We start from the raw sequence: 20,711 nt of genomic DNA on the forward strand, positions 1-20,711 counted from the left end.
TTTAACGGAAAAATCACCCGTGTGCTGCAGTACGGTAAACAATTAGATGGTAAGAGCTGGCTGAAAGGCTAATTTTTGAAGAGGGAGAGAGCAAAACACGGTAAGAGCACTAGAGGGCGGAATTTCCTGCCTTTGCATGACATATCAATTATTCTTGACACGAACCGTGACTTTCTGTGTTATTTTAGAATCAGAATCAGACATATTCTATAGATCCAAAGGGAAAATAATATAAAATAATAGGAATAAAAGTGCTACTTGAATATCCCCTCACATGAGTTATAATAGATACAATTTAAATGAATATACAATATTTAACTGTTTAATCAGGTTTTTACAGTGTTTTCAAAGTTCTGTGTTAATATCATACTGAGCGTTAGTGTGAGTTATTATCTGACTGTATTAACTGTTTTTTATTGCCCCGTTCTCATGTCTGCCTTTTGTTTGGGGGGAGGGGGGGAGCGCGTGACTCCACATGGCAAACCTGTGAGCACATGCGCGCGCCCTCAACAAACACGCGCGCGTGCTCACTAAATGCTTTTTAACCAGAGATGGGGAGTGACAGCGGAGGCGCGTTCACGTGTCCGCCACCGGCTTCTGCGCTGAGAGAGAGACAGAGAGAGAGAGAGAGAGAGAGAGAGCATCACCAAAACACTGACATACAGCTTCCTGTGCCCGGTCATCGGAGAGGACAACAAGGAATTCAGAGGTTATATCAAGATAGTAATAATAATAATAATAATAATTAAAGGAGCGCGTAAAGAAGGCTGTGCGCCTGGGGGCCGAGGAGAGACGCGCATCCATCCATCCATCCCTCCGTGCGGCAGCAGCTAAGAGGAGGCAGATTGTGGGGATTTTCCGTGCCGGTCTCCCGGTGCTCCACACACCCTGTCCGCCTACCTTTGCACCAGCAGCGGGGAGGAAGGGAGGACCAGAGAGCGGGCTGTCCGCAGCGGAGGGGGAGCACCATGGAGGGGATGCAGGCATACGGAGCCGGGAAAGCCGGAGGAGCCTTCGACCCCGTCACCTTCTTCCAGCAGCCTCAGACCATTCTCCGCATCGTGTCTTGGGTGAGTCGTCACAGAATAAAAAGAGACAGTTTTGTTCCTGTGGAAGCGGCCCCAGCTGACACCATCAGTGTGGGAAATTGTTGTTTAGTTTCTCTTCTTCTGAATTCTTCATCCAGGCTCACAAAGGCTTCAAATCAAAGTCAGAAAGATAAACAGAAGGGGCCTTGTGTTCCACAAAAACAAGCATATCATGGATAGAGTGTTTTATTTTCTCCTTTAAGTCTTCAATATGATGATTTTATTTTCCTAATCAAGTTTGTATATAGTGCACCCACTCAGGCCTGAATAGGGCCCTAATCAGAGGGGCCCTAACAGTTTACTGCCTTTAAACAAGCCATGAGTTATCCACAAATGTGTCCTAATGAACAGAGAATACACAAAAAGGACTTCATAAAGAAATAATGTCATACGTTGTTACAAATTTAACCGTCATCCATTTCCCAAGAGAGGGAAAAGACACGACAACAGTTGGCCAGTTTGTTTAGGAAGCATATTAAAAGGTCAACAGAAAGGAACAACAGTGAACTACGAATTGACATCTTGTCTGGGCTTTTTATTACGTACATTTGCCAAACTTAGTTTGGAAGAGAGCATATAAAGATGTATTTACAAGGCCACAGCCTCTCTTGTTAACAGTGACATTGGAGCTTTATTTGGAAAAATCCAACATAGTCTGTTTTCCCATTTAACCTGTAGAAGTGAGCATAGAGACATTGATTTTTATGAACAAAAACCAAATTTATTGTCTGTTTAAATTGACATACAAAACTGGTACTACATCAACCTTACGATCACGATGTCATCAGTTTTCCATGTTGAAAAGGGATGTTTTGTGAAAACAACACATACCAGTTTCTCTTTGTACTCCTGCCTAACACATCTGACATGTTCTGTAAGTTAAAGTATAAATTGGCAAATCTCTAACTTGCCTGCTTCACAGCTGAAGGTTGTATAGTTGCACTTGTTTCTTATTTATGGGATTCTGTGTGTGTGTGTGAACCTCCTTGAACAAAGCAGAGAGCCTTTTCAGGAATTTTGAAAAGATGAAGTCGCGTCTGGATAAAAAAGGAAAAGTCTGGCTGATGTGTTGGTCGTTGAAAACGCTGTTACAAGGACAGCTCCACTTTGAAACTGCCTCTTCAGTCACCTTGTAAATAATACAAATCATTAATATAAAATTTCGGTTGCAAACTTTAACTCTGTTGGAAAAAGAACACAATTACCACTGAATATGTCAAACTGTGACTCTGGATCTGTTCGCTCTGACTAATCAGTATGACTGATACTAAAGAACACGCTGAAACCATGAAGCATGAAGTGTATCGTTCAAATCTGAACTACACAAAAGCAATAGTTTGAGAGTGTGTTAAACCCTCAGCTCCGTGGCCACAGTGAGGGAAGGTCATGTGACTACTCAGTGGACCATGAAAGGCTCCAGTCATATAATAACCAGATTTAGGTTTCTCAGTTCTGAAGTTGGGATATATATTATATATTCATACATATATTCCATTAATTAGCTGTTATATTAACACAATGAAGCTACATGGAAATAAAAGCTGAAAAACCTTTTAACGTTAATGAAAGCTTTTGATTATGTTTCCACGTGGCATGTTTACGCAGTTTAGAGTGGATTGTTCAAGTTGAATGATTTTCATGTCTTTCAAGAAAGCTTTGACTTCATTAAAGCTGTAAAATATCCACAAATGATGAAAAAGCCCATTTCATGCAAGGTCACATTGAAATATGTTGTTTTAGCCAAACGATTCGAAATGTTGAATTTTCAACAGAATTTCACAACAAATAATACAATTATATAACAATTAAGAAGCTAAAATCAGTAATACTTTTCATCTTTTCATCACAAGATGATTGATCAAATGGCTTGATGATGATTTTTGAAACCGCTGATTAATGTTTTTCAACACAACCTGTTTCACTTCTGGTATTTAACATCAGAGATCTAATCAAACTGATCAAGTTTGTACATCCAATATGTAGACAGAAGCACCAACCTCATGTGGAGTCGTATACGTATCGGATGCCCTGCCCTCATGGTGTCACCAGAGCAACACCATGTCTCCATAGTAACAGCCGCAGCCTGAGTTGTGATGTTTTGTGCGATGGCGCTAATATTCAGTCTGCTGTGGACTGCGGGGGAGGAAACTATCAGCACTCTAAACATTTGGTAACGGGAGACGTCAACTGTGTGCGTGTGTGCTGAAAGGAGAGTTTCTGAATGGTGTTTTTCTCTGCCCTCCCTTTCCTGACTTCAGAGGACTGTATGTGGAAGTGATAATGAGTGTGTATGAGTGTGTGCGTGTCTGATTCAGCCTCAGGGAGTCAGTCCAATATGTTTGTGAAGATGCACGGAGGGGAGAACAGTGAACATCGTGACAGATGGAGGGAGAGCACCTCGTGTGAGATGCGTTCCTAAATGGAAAAAAAAAAAGAAAAGAAAAATTAATTTGGCGATTGAATGAAACCAAACACGGTCAACCCGACATGCCAAGTCGATATGACACATTCTTGCCCGTGGTTGTGCTTTTGACTTACAGTAGAAGAGAACTACTTTTCAGGCTTTGGTCTTTTTTGCTTCGAGCGTAGTTTCTTAAATTCTCCTGCTGTTCAGAGAGATTGAGGGTAATGCACGGGCAACTCAACACAGCCATCAAATCATTACACACTTAAATGCAGTGTTTAGTTCCTTTGTGCTTGAGTCTGCTAAAAAAAAAAAGAACTTTTGGAAGTAAACATGCCCAAAGCGGCGTTTCTGTCGGCTCGCTGGATGAATTTACGGATCAAAGTTCACCATTTGACTCAGTTCAGATGCAGAAAGGAAAGTGATATTTGCTGCGTGTGTGCTTTTCCTTGAAAGACTAAGAGGGTTAAAGCAAACGTTTGCTCTCAGTCTGAATGACTCTGTCACTGGTGTGAGATTACCACATCTACACTACACATGGAGTAATTATAGGACTCCTGTGCATCTTATTATTATTACATTATCTGAAACACAATCAATTTCAAAGCACATTTATAAAAAACGATATAATTTACATGTAGTTTCAAATGTCTTTATAGTTTTAATCTATACTACAGTTTATCTGTAATATAGATTTACTTGATTTACCGAACAGTGCGTTGGGGAAGCAACCTCTTCTGCTGGGTCATCTTAGCATTTAGCTGTGATTATGATTAGCGTCTCAGAGGTCAGGAGATGTTGTAATTGGTGAGTAAAGGATTCGATATTTGCCACACGAGCACAGAGGCCACAGCACAGCGCATTCTGTCGTCTCTGTGTAAAAACAGCTGCATGCATACACCGTTTTTTAGTGCCTATGCGTCAGAATTCAGACACAGTTTGCATGCTATTCCTGTGAGCGGTGGCTTGCAGGCTGCATGTTTGTACGGTGAACACACGCTGTATTTGTCTGCAGATCTGTGTGTTTACAAATCAGCCTGGATTAACAAGCAGCTGTCTGTTAAGTAGGATTGTTTACATTTTGGTATTTGGCTGGTTTGTGTCGGTAGCTTCCTAAAATCTTCCCTAATTGGTCAGCGTACGGCGGTCAGGATTGATTTTTGTTTGTTTGTTTGTTCTTCAGGTTGTTATTCCCCTGAATGAATATGAATAGAAAAGATGCAATCACATTCGTTTATAGAATCTCTGTGTGTTTTCGATGCCTGATTAGAAGTATGTCAGATCTGATGTGGTCCCTGCATCGTTCCCTCACTCACCAAGAGGAGTTTTCAGTGGCACAACAGTTTGCAATGATGAAAAGAGTTACCAGGGGAGGACACTCTGTCTCTCTGCACCGGAGTTTAGCAATCAATAGCAACAGGCTATAACAAAACATATTGTGTCTTGTATTATCTGAAAAGTAAAAGATTAGACCGCTCAGGCAAGTTTTAAGTGTTTCAAAGAATACAGAAATCTATAGAAGCTAAACACATGGAAGGCTCCTTTGCTTGCAAAATGACCCACATCAATGAAAGCTACTCCGAAGATTTGCCCTGCTCAGTGGAGGAGGAAACAGAAAATAGGTCCAGTCTGCCAAGACATGATAAAGACAACACCCTCGCCTGACAGTTCAGATAGGACACTAATTCTTTCTCTGGCTAGCTGTTAGCAGCTCTTAATTTTACAACCAAACTGAAGTTTAATTCAAATGCAAATGGGCCAAAAAATTCATTTCTTATCAAACTCTGGGTGCAGTTGTGCGTCACCTGCGTTCAGATCTGTGCCAAGGGAGAAAAAACAGAAAGACTGATATAACTGCAACAAAATTGCTCCTCAAGCATGATGGACCTGTCATTCTAGCCAAGAAAAACATGCATAATTAACTGAACGGGCACGGGTCCAAATTTCAGCCCTGCTCTCTCTTGATTCTGTTATGCTCGGCTTTACAAGATTGAGGAACCGTCTGTTTCCTTCACAGCGATACAAACATGTTTTCTGGCCAGCTCATCTGATCGTGTTCTTGCTAACTCCCTCCCAAATTCAGATGGAAAGGAACAACAAATAAAAGAGACGTGTGCAGATAAAAGTGTCACTATGTCCTGGATTGTGATTATGTCTGTTTCGTTGTGTACCCTTCCTACAGCAGCAGCTCTCCTTGAATTGTACTTTGACAAGGTCTCCTCTCTCTATCACTCTCTCTCCCGTTCATCACACGAGCAGCTGCTGCCATGGTGACAGCAGCAATCAGGTATCCCAAGTCCAGGCCAACTCGCCGCAGCAGACGATAAGCAAACACACACACACACACCTTCAGACACAGTATATACTGTCCCCCAGCAGCGGCCCAGTATTACTCCCATCACTCCTCTCCGTCACATCTGCCTCTGATCTGCAGTCTTTTTCTGCTCATTTGGTTTTGTCGTGTTCTGACAGCAGAAGGAAAGTTTCCTCCTCTGCCGATCTTGACTGTAACGTTATGCTGGGCAAAGTTGGGCATTTCCTCAAGTGTTGCTAAATAAAGCTGCTGTTAATGCTAATGTTGGCTACACTTAGAGACTGTTCCTACAATTTCCAAGCCTGCCTGAGTATGTCTATTGTGTCAGTGTATGTGCTACTTCTCCGTCACTCTCCAAATGAAGGCAAATTAATTAAAAACAGCTTAAATTAAGTCTTGAATGCAAATCTGGGGTGAAATGCTGCGCCAAGTCTGATGCTTTTGATGTCTGATCACAGTCTGGATTCAAGCAAAATTAAAAATCTGTCAATCTGCCTCACAAATTTGAAGGGAAAAAATTACACTCCAGTAAATGAATCGATGAGTAAACAAAGATGCATACCAGCCCCCTTGTGAAGTACTTTTCTTTCCATGGATGGCAATTCACTTATTGTTCGACACGTTAATGAAGGCTGCAGTCAAAATGTAGTGCTCTGCTGTGCTCTGCTGTGTGTTTATATGTGGCTATTTCTGATAGGGGACTTTGTGTGAGGCTCAGTTTGAATACCAGGGTGATATGAGGCCCGGCTCAATTGTCTGGTCTTTACAATGGATGCTAAAAGGCTTTTCAGTGAGCACAACAGCAGTTCTAAATCATTCAGAATGAGCCAGACTGGACTGATGTGATTTCAGCGGCTGCCTGGTGTCCATCGTGCCTCTTCACTTTGTTCATATGGCAGTCGACAGAAAGGACAATTTCAGATGCAAAGGTGAATGTGAAAGGAGAAATGCAGAAAAGGGAAACAGCAGCAGAGAGAAAGGGAAATTCTGCAGGAAGCACACGTATTCATGCATGGATGCACACAAGTTTCACAAGCATGTTTACGCACAACAACACATATACACAGACGTACACAGTTCTGGCAATCAGCATCCTTAATGTGAGATTTGAATGTGATCCCTCTGGTGGTCACAAGATCAGGAGCCCACGTGGTGTTCTTCACAGTGCCTGCGTTCATCACCTCTGTGTGATCTCTACAGATCAGACACACACACACATCTAAAGAAGTCATTCATCAACACAATCACAATTTAAAAAGGGGGGGGGGGGGCATGAAACTATCACATGCTCTGCTTTTCATGGTTGGTAACACAAGTGAGGAATGTGGAGTTTAAGAATTCAGCATGTTTATTTGTGTCTACACTTTTGTATATTAAGTAAATTGAAACAAATGCATGCACCTTGAAAGACAAACACAACAACTGTTACACTTTGCAATGTGCTGTTGATGTGTTAGTGAAGGATGTGCTCACACACCGAGCTGGATTTTTGCCGGCAGCCAAAGAAAAAGCTCAGTAATTCATCCCCCCGCCGCCACCGCCTGCCATGTGACAGCACATATTAGATGGAAGACAATGTGTGTTTTCAAACCCGGCGATCTAGGTCATGCCAAAACCAATCCTCATTTGAAGTCAGAAATTTGTGTGTTTTAGTGTTTGATGTGTGATCGGAGAAAAAAAAAACCCAAAAAGAAACAGCAAGCATGGAAATCAGAGAAGCGTGTACTGTCGAGAGAGCAAGTCCCTTCTGGGGGCTTTATTACCCAGTGGATCTTATCAGATGAGGATCTGAAAATTGTGTCGCAAGACCAAAAAACGAGTGGCCCTGCAGGTCCTGCTGTCCTTGTTCCAGAAACCAAAAAACTCCAATCCAGATGAAAACCAGTGAGGGACACAAATCTGCACACCCACTATTCAATGTATTCCATCAGCAGAGTGGTTAAGGCCCGGGCCAGGGCGTCTCTTTCCCGCTCATCACTCCCATTTCTTGTCAACCAAACCATCAAATAAAGCCTGATAAAAGATAACTTCTTAAAAAAAACGGCGACCAAACAGGAAAACAAAACCATTAAATGTGCAATGTGACGTTAACTATGTGCCATCTCCTCCTAAAGCTAACCAGCAATTAGAGAAACTGCGACAATGACAGTTACTGTATGTTGATCCTGATCAAGACTGTTTGTTTACTATTGTGTTCTATTTCAGGAGACACTCTGAGTCAAGAAAAGCTCCTAAATGATCCGGGTCTTCCATCTGCATTTATATCTCTACTCTCAGGCATTTTATCCAGAAATTAGAAATCAGCTTGTCCAACTGACTCGGATATATTTTGTTGCAGACTCACTATGGCAAGTTAATACTGTCTGATTTATCATTCACATCTTCGTGCCTCTATTAGAGTTTCACTGCCATGAATACAGAAACATATTTTAAGTTCCCCTTCAAGTTTCTGTCAAATCAGAGGAAGTCTGCAAATTGATTGGAGCATTGTATGACTTTTAAATAAATCTGAGCTGACTTGCCGGACCGATCAATAAAAATAACACAACAATCCATAATATTATAGAGGACATCAAAAATAGCTGTGTTTGCTGTAATGTGTGAAAATAAATCATGATAAGTAGTATATAGTGAGTGTGTGTGTGAGTTTGTAGGTGTTAGGGTTAGGGTTAGGGTTATTTGCTGTTGTAATCCTACTTGTACGAAAGGACAAGGTCATGAAACTGTATTTGAAACATTTTGAATAACTATGGGATCACTGCTTTGTTTCTAACTGCCTCAAAATTGAGTTTAGCTAATTTCATTAACTCAATATCTGGTTGGAGACCAGTCTAGAAAACGTTTGCCATGGAAACCGTCCACGGGGTCCATCAGCAATTGGATAAAACACTGTCGTGACAACATTTCTAATTAAAAAACACACAACAATTTCTCTCCACCTTTACACCTAAAGTGTCTTTGTCTTCGGTAGAAAAGGAAATCACACTCTGTTTAAACACTTTCTGAAGAAGGAAATGAAGGAAGTTAAATCCACCATGTTTCCAGTATGCTGTCGAAGTGTTGAACATGTTACATGAGCAGAGAGAGCACTGTGACGTCCAGCGTCATGTGATTGACTGTGTGTGTGTGTGTGTGTGTTACTTTGTGTTTTCTGACCTGAATCTTAAAGTAAGTCGTTCATGTGAAGGAGTGGACGAGCTGTGTGTGTATGTGTGTGTATTTGAGCGCGCTCATTTTTCTCAAGAACATTCGTGGGCAGAGGCAGGGCAGTAACGAGAGGAGATGGGAAAAGATGGGAGGGAGTGAGCGATGATGCAGTCGGTCTAAAAATAGTGCCGCCTCCATACCCCCTTCTGCCCCCAACCCTTTCCTCCGCTCATCCCCTCTGCAGTCGCTCAGTCTCTTCATCATCTCCCCCCTCGGTGAAAAAAACTGGAGGTAAATGTGTTGTGTTGTTACTGTCGTTCCATGGACAGACGAGCTCATGAGGCTAGGGACGCAGGATGAAGCACTGAGGGGACGGAGCAGGGCGAAGGAAGCACAAAGGTTGTAGATGCTTGCTAACATATTGTTCCAATATTTCATCAAGACGCTGACTCTGAAGGCTCCTCTCTCAGAAAGCTGACTGTCGGGATTTCTTACAACCTGATAACACAAAGAAATGACCAAATATTAAAGTATATAAAAACCTATATGTAGAAACACGCACTTTGTCAAAACTTTCTGATTCACTCACTCTCCTGTCCCTTTGAGAAAGAACCAATTAGATTCTTTTAACAACATTTTACTTGATGACAGATGATATAAAATATGTGATGACGAAGGTCACTTATTCACTTTGAATGCTGTCTATGAAAAGAGAAAGTATCTGAAAAGTGCGCACATGATACCTTCATCCACTGAGGAACGCCATGTGAAGGAGCTGAAAGCTCTGTGAAAAGTGGCAAATGCTCCAAATACTCACTAAAATCCCTGAGCTGGATATATCCACAGGTAGACATTTCAGAATGGGGCTTTTAAAAAAGTGAGCTTTTGGAATAATGCCTCTTTGTTTTCTTGTACAAAGTCTTAGGAGGATTACAGTCACACAGAACTGGGCTAATAGGGGACGATGGGGAATTCCTCCCTCCTTCAAACAGCCAAACGGTTTCCATCTCCAAATCTCAGGCTTGAAGCAAAGTCTGCACTGAGTAGATTTAGCGGAAATAGTCAGCTGGCACTTCAGATGTTGAGCTCTCTGTGCCGGTGATGAAAATGTGACTCTGCCAAGTGAGGAGTTGACAGCTGAAAGAAACTGACAGGCAAATAAAGACGGAAGAAGCTGCGCCGTATTCCCCGTCCTGACTGGCGTGCCCGAGTCCGCCCGGCCCAGTTGTTGGCCTTTGCGTTCAGGGCTGTCAGTGGAAGCGTAGCCTGTTGTGTGTTCTCCCTTTGTATCGCTGACATTTATTACACAAATACAGACACAACAGCTGAGTAAACCATCTGCAAACCCAAGGTCCACTCCTGGCTTTCTGGCGCTCTCAGTCCGTCACTCACCACAGCAGAATCGACTGCAGACAAACATAAACGCACTCAGCCTCGGTCCATATCTGGACAGAACCTGCACCCTGGAGGTTTGCTCAGAGGGCCAGATGGATGGAGTTGTCCGATCTGAAAGCACATACTGCACTGCAGGGTGGAATACTGATGTGGGGGGTGTTCGCACGTGCGTGTGGCCTCGTGTGTATGATAGAGAAGAGGAGAGGAGGATTAGATGGTATCTTAGTAACATGCTCCCGTTATTGACTCCGTTTTGTAGTCCTTTGCGTCTCCCTTCCTCCAGGCACGGGCCGACAGGCAAAGGAGAACACACAAAGAAGGACGGAGGAGAGGATGAAAGGAAATGAAGGGCTCAGGAACCTCCTTCTTTCGTTGACTCCATTTTGTATCTATCATTGTCCAGCAGTACATTTTAATCCACCATTTAATCCATTACACACCAGAGGACTGTGTGATCCACCCGGTCAATTATCAGTCATTTAAAAATATTATCCAACATCTACTGTGAAGCTCTTCTTGGTGTAATGATGGGAAAATCAAACATGAACTTAATACATCTATACATTCTGTCTCATTTTCAGTCATGATCGATACACAACTGGACAGCAGGAACACAAGAATTGAAATGTAACTGTCATTTTTTTATTAATGTAATTATTTATTTATTTATTATTAAAGAAGTTGGGGAAACCGGAGCACCCGGGGTAAACCCAACCAGCATGGGAAGTGTTGGTGTTGGTGTTGTTGGTGTTGGTGAGATTGGTGATGTTAGTGTTGGTGAGATTGGTGATGTTCATGTTGGTGTTGGTGATGTTGGTGTTGGTGTTGGTGGCGTTGTTGGTGTTGGTGTTGGTGGAGTTCATGTTAGTGATGTTGGTGTTGGTGAGATTGGTGTTGTTAGTGTTGGTGAGATTGGTGATGTTCATGTTGGTGTTGGTGTTGTTGGTGTTGGTGAGATTGGTGATGTTCATGTTGGTGGTGTTGGTGATGTTGGTGTTGGTGTTGGTGGCGTTGTTGGTGTTGGTGTTGGTGGAGTTCATGTTAGTGATGTTGGTGTTGGTGAGATTGGTGTTGTTAGTGTTGGTGAGATTGGTGATGTTCATGTTGGTGTTGGTGTTGTTGGTGTTGGTGAGATTGGTGATGTTCATGTTGGTGGTGTTGGTGATGTTGGTGTTGTTGGCTGTGTTGGTGTTGGTGGCGGAGGTTGAGTCACTCTACTTCCAGCATCTGAAGGGCCTGATGACAGCTCTCCTTACAGCTGAGAAAAATCTGGCCGCTTTGGACTTCTTCTTTCTGGGTGGATCAGCGAGGGGCTCGTCAACAAACCGCTGCAGTAAAGCCACAACAGCTTCATCAAAAAGTGGCTCCTCTGATATGGCAACCCTCAGCAGTTGTTTTGGAGGGTTAAACACCAAATGAAGCTCGTCAGCCATCGCCTGGTTGATTCTGTTAACTCTGTTCTGGGAGTCGCAGGCGTTGACTTCCTCCAGTGCCATGTGTGACAGCTGCTGGGTGAGGGCGCTGACGGACATATTGGTTGTTTCTGGCACTTTTGTGAGGAGCCTCAGGAAAAGAGAAGTCATGAAGGTGTTGGTCATGTCCTCTGTTACAGAAGAGGAGCTCTCCGCTGACTGTGCTAAGAGCCCCTTACCTGCTTCCTCAGGGGTCAAACCCAGACTGGGGCCACGTCCTTCTGGGCTGTGCTGAGAAACTGATGGAGGCTCAGAGACTTTGTCTGGAGATGCTCTCTGTGAGGTCACCTCATGACCAATAACCTCTTCATTCAACACCTCAACACAGACAGATGTAGGTGCTTCCACCTCACAAGGACGTGGCGTCTGATGTGTTGGTTCCGGCTCATTGTTGGCGTGAGGGGACTCTGGCGTGATGGTGTTCTGCTCTGCTGATGTGGACAGCATGTCTGCGACGACCTCTACGATTTCGTTGAGTACGCTTGACACTTCCTCACTGTGGCTCCTCTTATCAGATTCTTGTCTGTCCTTCCAGAGGAGCACCTTCTGTAGGAACCTTTCCACAGCGTCCTCAGTCATGGCGTAAAGGACCTCAGGTGAGAACTTTGACTGGGCGGCCTCTCCCTTCCTGGTCAATTCTGGGATGACAGAGTCAGAAAGACAGCTGCCCGCTGAAACGATGGGCATCTCATCTGTCAGGCCAGCCGCCAGGTGACAGTACATTTTATCCACTAGTTCCTTTGAAAATTTCCTGAGCTCTCCGCTGGCCTTGATGTCTTCTATAGACTTGCTGAGACGTGCTGCAGGATCCTTTGTTTGGTGCAACATCTCAAACAAGCTGTCCACATCAGACTTTATGGCCTTAGCACCAACTTTGGATCCTGTGCCACTGACCCCCATCCTGCTGAATGAACCGGTAGGTTCAGGTGTTTGAGGGGATCCTGTATCCTTTTTGAGACGGACCATGTACTTTGGGTCTTCTGCCTTCAGTCTTTTCTTCAGCTCTGCCATCATTTTTTTGTACTGCTTCTTGGCAAAGGAGGAAAATTTGACTTTGTCTTTCTTCGGCTCTTCAACTGGGAGGCTTTCTAAAAATTCGTCCTGTGAAAAGAAAAAATCTTTAACCCTGTACAAAATTGGCCACAGATTAAAATGTTGACCGGGTGGGCTGGTCGTCTGGCTGCATGCAGCAACATTTTCAAAGTTTTCATAACGAAGATCGTCTATGATAACTTTGACTATGTCAGACGCTGCATCCTGAGCATCCAGAGAGACGTCAGACAGGGGAGACTTTTTCTTCTCTTGGTTTTCACTGGACCATTTAAGTAAAATGTTGGTCACAGCTTCGGTGGCTGAGTGGACAGAAATCTTTGACTTTACACTCAGCGGTGAGTCACAGTGCTCCGGTTCTTTGACTTCTGGGGTCTCTGGTGCCTGGGGTGCTGGGGTCTCGGAGACTTTCTCAGGTGAGGTGACTTTTGGATGCCAGCACTCTCCCAGCCACTGGAATTTCACCTTGTTCAAACATCTTCTCAGACATTTGGACACGTAAGACACCATTTGACCCAGGAAGCCGATGCTGGACACGGTGCTACTCACAACAACAGCCGGCTCTTCAGGCAAAACGGAGTTACGGAGGGCCTCGGACACGATGGACTCCACCTTCTCAGAAACTTCCTTATCAACTAAAGCTGTGAGCTGTGCAGCGCTGTCACATTTCACCGGCTCCACGCCGAGAACCTCAGCGAAGCTCTCAGAGAGTACGTCTCCCACATTTGTGTTGAGGTTCTGCAGTGTTGATTTTATTTTGCGTGCCGGTTTCTTCTTGTGAAAGCTCTCCTCGATGGAGGGAGTGAGAAACGAGAGGATGAAGGTACAGATGCTCTGGAGCATTTCTGCACAAAGGTCAGCCAGCATAGCTGCTGTGGCCGGGTCCAGGATCCCTGCAGCTAACAGGTTCCACTGTACTGCAGAGAATCTCCTCAGGTTCCTGCTGACGACGGGATGAAGAGCCTTGGCTGGGACGAGGGCAGTGTTGTCTGTAGGTTTTCTGGGTTGGTCCATTTTCGATGCTTCTGTGTGTGTGAAGTTTGAATCCTCTCTGTGCTTTGAGATTGTTCTCTTGGAGATACTTGTGTGAATGGGAAGTCAACGCGGAGCTCTATTTACCTCCCACTCTGTGACGTAACAAAGGACGTCACACATCAAAGGCGTTTCCGCTGGCGCGTTCTCACTCATGTCACAGGCGCTTCCGGAATGTGAAGCGACGGCGCGGTCGCGCGCATGCGCAAAGTCGCAGTTCATGCCTCATTCACGAAGAAACTGCGCGCATGCGCAAAGACGCAGTTTATTCCTCATGCACGAAAAAACGCTAAAATCTGATTTATTTGGAGTTTCTTGGTTGTTTTTAAGAGAATGAAAGTGTCGACGCGAACGAACGCATTCTCTCGTGTGATCGCCGTTGAACGGTTGATTTCTATTTCTCCATCAGAGCCGAATGGAGCTGTGATCCGGATGAGAGAGATGTGAAGTGCTGTCGCCTCACTTTCTCCAGATCCAGATCCAGATTTCTGTCCTCTTCACTTCGTCTTTTATTGTCGACAGGAAGTCGGCTCAGTCCGCCGATCAGCTGTTGAACGGGCTAGCTAACTCACTTAGCTAAACATAAGTCTGATAACAGTTCAGTCTGTCGATCGAGGTGAATATCAGAGACACCACAACCACCACAGATCGGATTGTGTCCGTATAATAAATGTTTTGTGGCTGACTCCTGCTGGACAGGAAGCAAAAAAAGCAGAAATTCAAACTCCAGTTTCGTGCCTCTTTCCTGATCCTCTAAAGTGGAGCTGTGTGGATATTAGCCAGCTGTTTTAGCCACAAGTATCAAAATACATTTCAGTATAGTTCCCCATTACTGAGAATATTTTGTGTTTGTACACTTTTCATCATCTAATCTCCACAAAAACGAGCTGTGTGTCTCATGTTGGGAAGAAAAACTCATTGCAGCGTAAAGGAGAGGCAGCATGTCTCTGTATCTCTTATTGTGTGAATGATGCATGGAAGTGAATTTCACTGAAGATAAATAAAGTATATATCTATTATATTTATTATATAGAAATAATTTAATGTGTCTAAGCTGCCTTCATGAGCTTTTGTTTAAAAAACCAAGACAAAGAACTTAAACGTGTCTTTGAAATACTTCATTTGGATTAAATGTACACGGGCAGCGTCAAGTGTCATGACTCGATGATTATCTTTTTCTTGTTTTGATTTTCTTAATAAAATTCACAGATAAATAATTTCTACTGAGTTCTCAAGTTCTCTAATGAGCTTCATTTAGTTAAACTGAAGTTCTAAACCAGAATTTTGTTACCTTTGAAAGCAAACAGGCTAGTTTTATTCCTCTCTGTGTTCAGTATTTGTGCTATGCTAAACTAACCTGAGGATGATGATAATCGTGGGATTCTTCATCTCTTTTAACGCTTGGCAACGTTAACCTACTCCTCAAAATGTGGAGCTGATTCCACAAACAAATTTTGCTGACATCCAAGCTCACCTGGCATGCAGAGATGTAATGATGGCAGTATGTAACTGGCCGATGACTCACAGTTTGGATATCATGGAGGTGGTAAACAGGCTGCACTTACATTTGGGATTTTCGAAACATGTCCGTCGCTCATAGCCATGTTACTGTACAGGCCACATCGGCCATACTCCCCTTTCTTTCTGCAGCTCAAGCACTTTCTCTGTCCAGAACAACAAGTGTCCACCCACTGTGACGCCGCTCGTAACTGATTTGTAATCAGTTTATATTATGACCTGACGCTGCGCAGCGTCTTCCTTTTTAAAAATATCGTCCAACATCTACTGTGAAGCTCTTCTTGGTGTAATGATGGGAAAATCAAACATGAACTTAATACATCTATACATTCTGTCTCATTTTCAGTCATGATCGATACACAACTGGACAGCAGGAACACAAGAATTGAAATGTAACTGTGATTTTTTTATTAATGTAATTATTTATTTATTTATTATTAAAGAAGTTGGGGAAACCGGAGCACCCGGGGTAAACCCAACCAGCATGGGAAGTGTTGGTGTTGTTGATGTTGGTGTTGTTGGTGTTGGTGAGATTGGTGATGTTGGTGTTGGTGAGATTGGTGTTGTTAGTGTTGGTGAGATTGGTGATGTTCATGTTGGTGTTGGTGTTGGTGTTGGTGATGTTGGTGTTGTTGGTGTTGGTGAGATTGGTGATGTTCATGTTGGTGGTGTTGGTGATGTTCATGTTGGTGTTGGTGTTGGTGATGTTGGTGTTGTTGGTGTTGGTGAGATTGGTGATGTTCATGTTGGTGTTGGTGTTGGTGATGTTGGTGTTGGTGAGATTGGTGATGTTCGTGTTGGTGGTGTTGGTGATGTTGGTGTTGTTGGCTGTGTTGGTGTTGGTGGAGGAGGTTGAGTCACTCTACTTCCAGCATCTGAAGGGCCTGATGACAGCTCTCCTTACAGCTGAGAAAAATCTGGCCGCTTTGGACTTCTTCTTTCTGGGTGGATCAGCGAGGGGCTCGTCAACAAACCGCTGCAGTAAAGCCACAACAGCTTCATCAAAAACTGGCTCCTCTGATATGGCAACCCTCAGCAGTTGTTTTGGAGGGTTAAACACCAAATGAAGCTCGTCAGCCATCGCCTGGTTGATTCTGTTAACTCTGTTCTGGGAATCGCAGGCGTTGATTTCCTCCAGTGCCATGTGTGACAGCTGCTGGGTGAGGGCGCTGACGGACATATTGGTTGTTTCTGGCACTTTTGTGAGGAGCCTCAGGAAAAGAGAAGTCATGAAGGTGTTGGTCATGTCCTCTGTTACAGAAGAGGAGCTCTCCGCTGACTGTGCTAAGAGCCCCTTACCTGCTTCCTCAGGGGTCAAACCCAGACTGGGGCCACGTCCTTCTGGGCTGTGCTGAGAAACTGATGGAGGCTCAGAGACTTTGTCTGGAGATGCTCTCTGTGAGGTCACCTCATGACCAATAACCTCTTCATTCAACACCTCAACACAGACAGATATAGGTGCTTCCACCTCACAAGGACGTGGCGTCTGATGTGTTGGTTCCGGCTCATTGTTGGCGTGAGGGGACTCTGGCGTGATGGTGTTCTGCTCTGCTGATGTGGACAGCATGTCTGCGACGACCTCTACGATTTCGTTGAGTACGCTTGACACTTCCTCACTGTGGCTCCTCTTATCAGATTCTTGTCTGTCCTTCCAGAGGAGCACCTTCTGTAGGAACCTTTCCACAGCGTCCTCAGTCATGGCGTACAGGACCTCAGGTGAGAACTTTGACTGGGCGGCCTCTCTCTTCCTGGTCAATTCTGGGATGACAGAGTCAGAAAGACAGCTGCCCGCTGAAACAATGGGCATCTCATCTGTCAGGCCAGCCGCCAGGTGACAGTACATTTTATCCACTAGTTCCTTTGAAAATTTCCTGAGCTCTCCGCTGGCCTTGATGTCTTCTATAGACTTGCTGAGACGTGCTGCAGGATCCTTTGTTTGGTGCAACATCTCAAACAAGCTGTCCACATCAGACTTTATGGCCTTAGCACCGACTTTGGATCCTGTGCCATTGACCCCCATCCTGCTGAATGAACCGGTAGGTTCAGGTGTTTGAGGGGATCCTGTATCCTTTTTGAGACGGACCACGTACTTTGGGTTTTCTGCCTTCAGTCTTTTCTTCAGCTCTGCCATCATTTTTTTGTACTGCTTCTTGGCAAAGGAGGAAAATTTGACTTTGTCTTTCTTCGGCTCTTCAACTGGGAGGCTTTCTAAAAATTCGTCCTGTGAAAAGAAAAAATCTTTAACCCTGTACAAAATTGGCCACAGATTAAAATGTTGACCGGGTGGGCTGGTCGTCTGGCTGCATGCAGCAACATTTTCAAAGTTTTCATAACGAAGATCGTCTATGATAACTTTGACTATGTCAGACGCTGCATCCTGAGCATCCAGAGAGACGTCAGACAGGGGAGACTTTTTCTTCTCTTGGTTTTCACTGGACCATTTAAGTAAAATGTTGGTCACAGCTTCGGTGGCTGAGTGGACAGAAATCTTTGACTTTACACTCAGCGGTGAGTCACAGTGCTCCGGTTCTTTGACTTCTGGGGTCTCTGGTGCCTGGGGTGCTGGGGTCTCGGAGACTTTCTCAGGTGAGGTGACTTTTGGATGCCAGCACTCTCCCAGCCACTGGAATTTCACCTTGTTCAAACATCTTCTCAGACATTTGGACACGTAAGACACCATTTGACCCAGGAAGCCGATGCTGGACACGGTGCTACTCACAACAACAGCCGGCTCTTCAGGCAAAACGGAGTTACGGAGGGCCTCGGACACGATGGACTCCACCTTCTCAGAAACTTCCTTATCAACTAAAGCTGTGAGCTGTGCAGCGCTGTCACATTTCACCGGCTCCACGCCGAGAACCTCAGCGAAGCTCTCAGAGAGCACGTCTCCCACATTTGTGTTGAGGTTCTGCAGTGTTGATTTTATTTTGCGTGCCGGTTTCTTCTTGTGAAAGCTCTCCTCGATGGAGGGAGTGAGAAACGAGAGGATGAAGGTACAGATGCTCTGGAGCATTTCTGCACAAAGGTCAGCCAGCATAGCTGCTGTGGCCGGGTCCAGGATCCCTGCAGCTAACAGGTTCCACTGTACTGCAGAGAATCTCCTCAGGTTCCTGCTGACGACGGGATGAAGAGCCTTGGCTGGGACGAGGGCAGTGTTGTCTGTAGGTTTTCTGGGTTGGTCCATTTTCGATGCTTCTGTGTGTGTGAAGTTTGAATCCTCTCTGTGCTTTGAGATTGTTCTCTTGGAGATACTTGTGTGAATGGGAAGTGAACGCGGAGCTCTATTTACCTCCCACTCTGTGACGTAACAAAGGACGTCACACATCAAAGGCGTTTCCGCTGGCGCGTTCTCACTCATGTCACAGGCGCTTCGCGCGCATGCGCAAAGTCGCAGTTCATGCCTCATGCACGAAGAAACTGCGCGCATGCGCAAAGACGCAGTTTATTCCTCATGCACGAAAAAACGCATAAAATCTGATTTATTTGGAGTTTCTTGGTTGTTTTTAAGAGAATGAAAGTGTCGACGCGAACGAACGCATTCTCTCGTGTGATCGCCGTTGAACGGTTGATTTCTATTTCTCCATCAGAGCCGAATGGAGCTGTGATCCGGATGAGAGAGATGTGAAGTGCTGTCGCCTCACTTTCTTCAGATCCAGATCCAGATCCAGATTTCTGTCCTCTTCACTTCGTCTTTTATTGTCGACCGGAAGTCGGCTCAGTCCGGCGATCAGCTGTTGAACGGGCTAGCTAACTCACTTAGCTAAACATAAGTCTGATAACAGTTCAGTCTGTCGATCGAGGTGAATATCAGAGACACCACAACCACCACAGATCGGATTGTGTCCGTATAATAAATGTTTTGTGGCTGACTCCTGCTGGACAGGAAGCAAAAAAAGCAGAAATTCAAACTCCAGTTTTGTGCCTCTAAAGTGGAGCTGTGTGGATATTAGCCAGCTGTTTTAGCCACAAGTATCAAAATACATTTCAGTATAGTTCCCCATTACTGAGAATATTTTGTGTTTGTAAACTTTTCATCATCTAATCTCCACAAAAACGAGCTGTGTGTCTCATGTTGGGAAGAAAAACTCATTGCAGCGTAAAGGAGAGGCAGCATGTCTCTGTATCTCTTATTGTGTGAATGATGCATGGAAGTGAATTTCGCTGAGGATAAATAAAGTATATATCTATTATATTTATTATATAGAAATAATTTAATGTGTCTAAGCTGCCTTCATGAACTTTTGTTTAAAAAACCAAGACAAAGAACTTAAACGTGTCTTTGAAATACTTCATTTGGATTAAATGTACACGGGCAGCGTCAAGTGTCATGACTCGATGATTATCTTTTTCTTGTTTTGATTTTCTTAATAAAATTCACAGATAAATAATTTCTACTGAGTTCTCAAGTTCTCTAATGAGCTTCATTTAGTTAAACTGAAGTTCTAAACCAGAATTTTGTTACCTTTGAAAGCAAACTGGCTAGTTTTATTCCTCTCTGTGTTCCGTATTTGTGCTATGCTAAACTAACCTGAGGATGATGATAGTGGGATTCTTCATCTCTTTTAACGCTTGGCAACGTTAACCTACTCCTCAAAATGTGGAGCTGATTCCACAAACAAATTTTGCTGACATCCAAGCTCACCTGGCATGCAGAGATGTAATGATGGCAGTATGTAACTGGCCGATGACTCACAGTTTGGATATCATGGAGGTGGTAAACAGGCTGCACTTACATTTGGGATTTTCGAAACATGTCCGTCGCTCATAGCCATGTTACTGTACAGGCCACATCGGCCATACTCCCCTTTCTTTCTGCAGCTCAAGCACTTTCTCTGTCCAGAACAACAAGTGTCCACCCACTGTGACGCCGCTCGTAACTGATTTGTAATCAGTTTATATTATGACCTGACGCTGCGCAGCGTCTTCCTTTTTAAAAATATCGTCCAACATCTACTGTGAAGCTCTTCTTGGTGTAATGATGGGAAAATCAAACATGAACTTAATACATCTATACATTCTGTCTCATTTTCAGTCATGATTGATACACAACTGGACAGCAGGAACACAAGAATTGAAATGTAACTGTGATTTTTTTATTAATGTAATTATTTATTTATTTATTATTAAAGAAGTTGGGGAAACCGGAGCACCCGGGGTAAACCCAACCAGCACGGGAAGTGTTGGTGTTGTTGGCATTGTTGGTGTTGGTGATGTTGGTGTTGTTGGTGTTGGTGAGATTGGTGATGTTCATGTTGGTGATGTTGGTGTTGGTGATGTTGGTGTTGGTGAGA

General features: G+C 44.0%; 1 protein-coding gene across 4 annotated transcripts in view; it reads left to right on the top strand.

The window, feature by feature from the left end:
* syngr1b (synaptogyrin 1b) overlaps positions 1-20,711 on the top strand; it is a 32,900-nt gene that overhangs the window by 667 nt on the left and 11,522 nt on the right. For 3 of the 4 annotated variants that reach the window (XM_029508536.1, XM_029508555.1, XM_029508563.1), the window contains exons 1-2: positions 2-100; positions 455-1,070. In XM_029508536.1, the coding sequence (XP_029364396.1) occupies positions 969-1,070 (102 nt within the window). In that variant the 5' untranslated portion in view covers positions 2-100; positions 455-968. Of the gene's footprint in view, position 1; positions 101-454; positions 1,071-20,711 lie in introns of those variants that run through there. The other variant, XM_029508546.1, reaches the window with a different exon arrangement.

This window comes from Echeneis naucrates, chromosome 1, assembly GCF_900963305.1.
Source record: "Echeneis naucrates chromosome 1, fEcheNa1.1, whole genome shotgun sequence".
In the NCBI taxonomy this organism is placed as follows: domain Eukaryota; kingdom Metazoa; phylum Chordata; class Actinopteri; order Carangiformes; family Echeneidae; genus Echeneis; species Echeneis naucrates.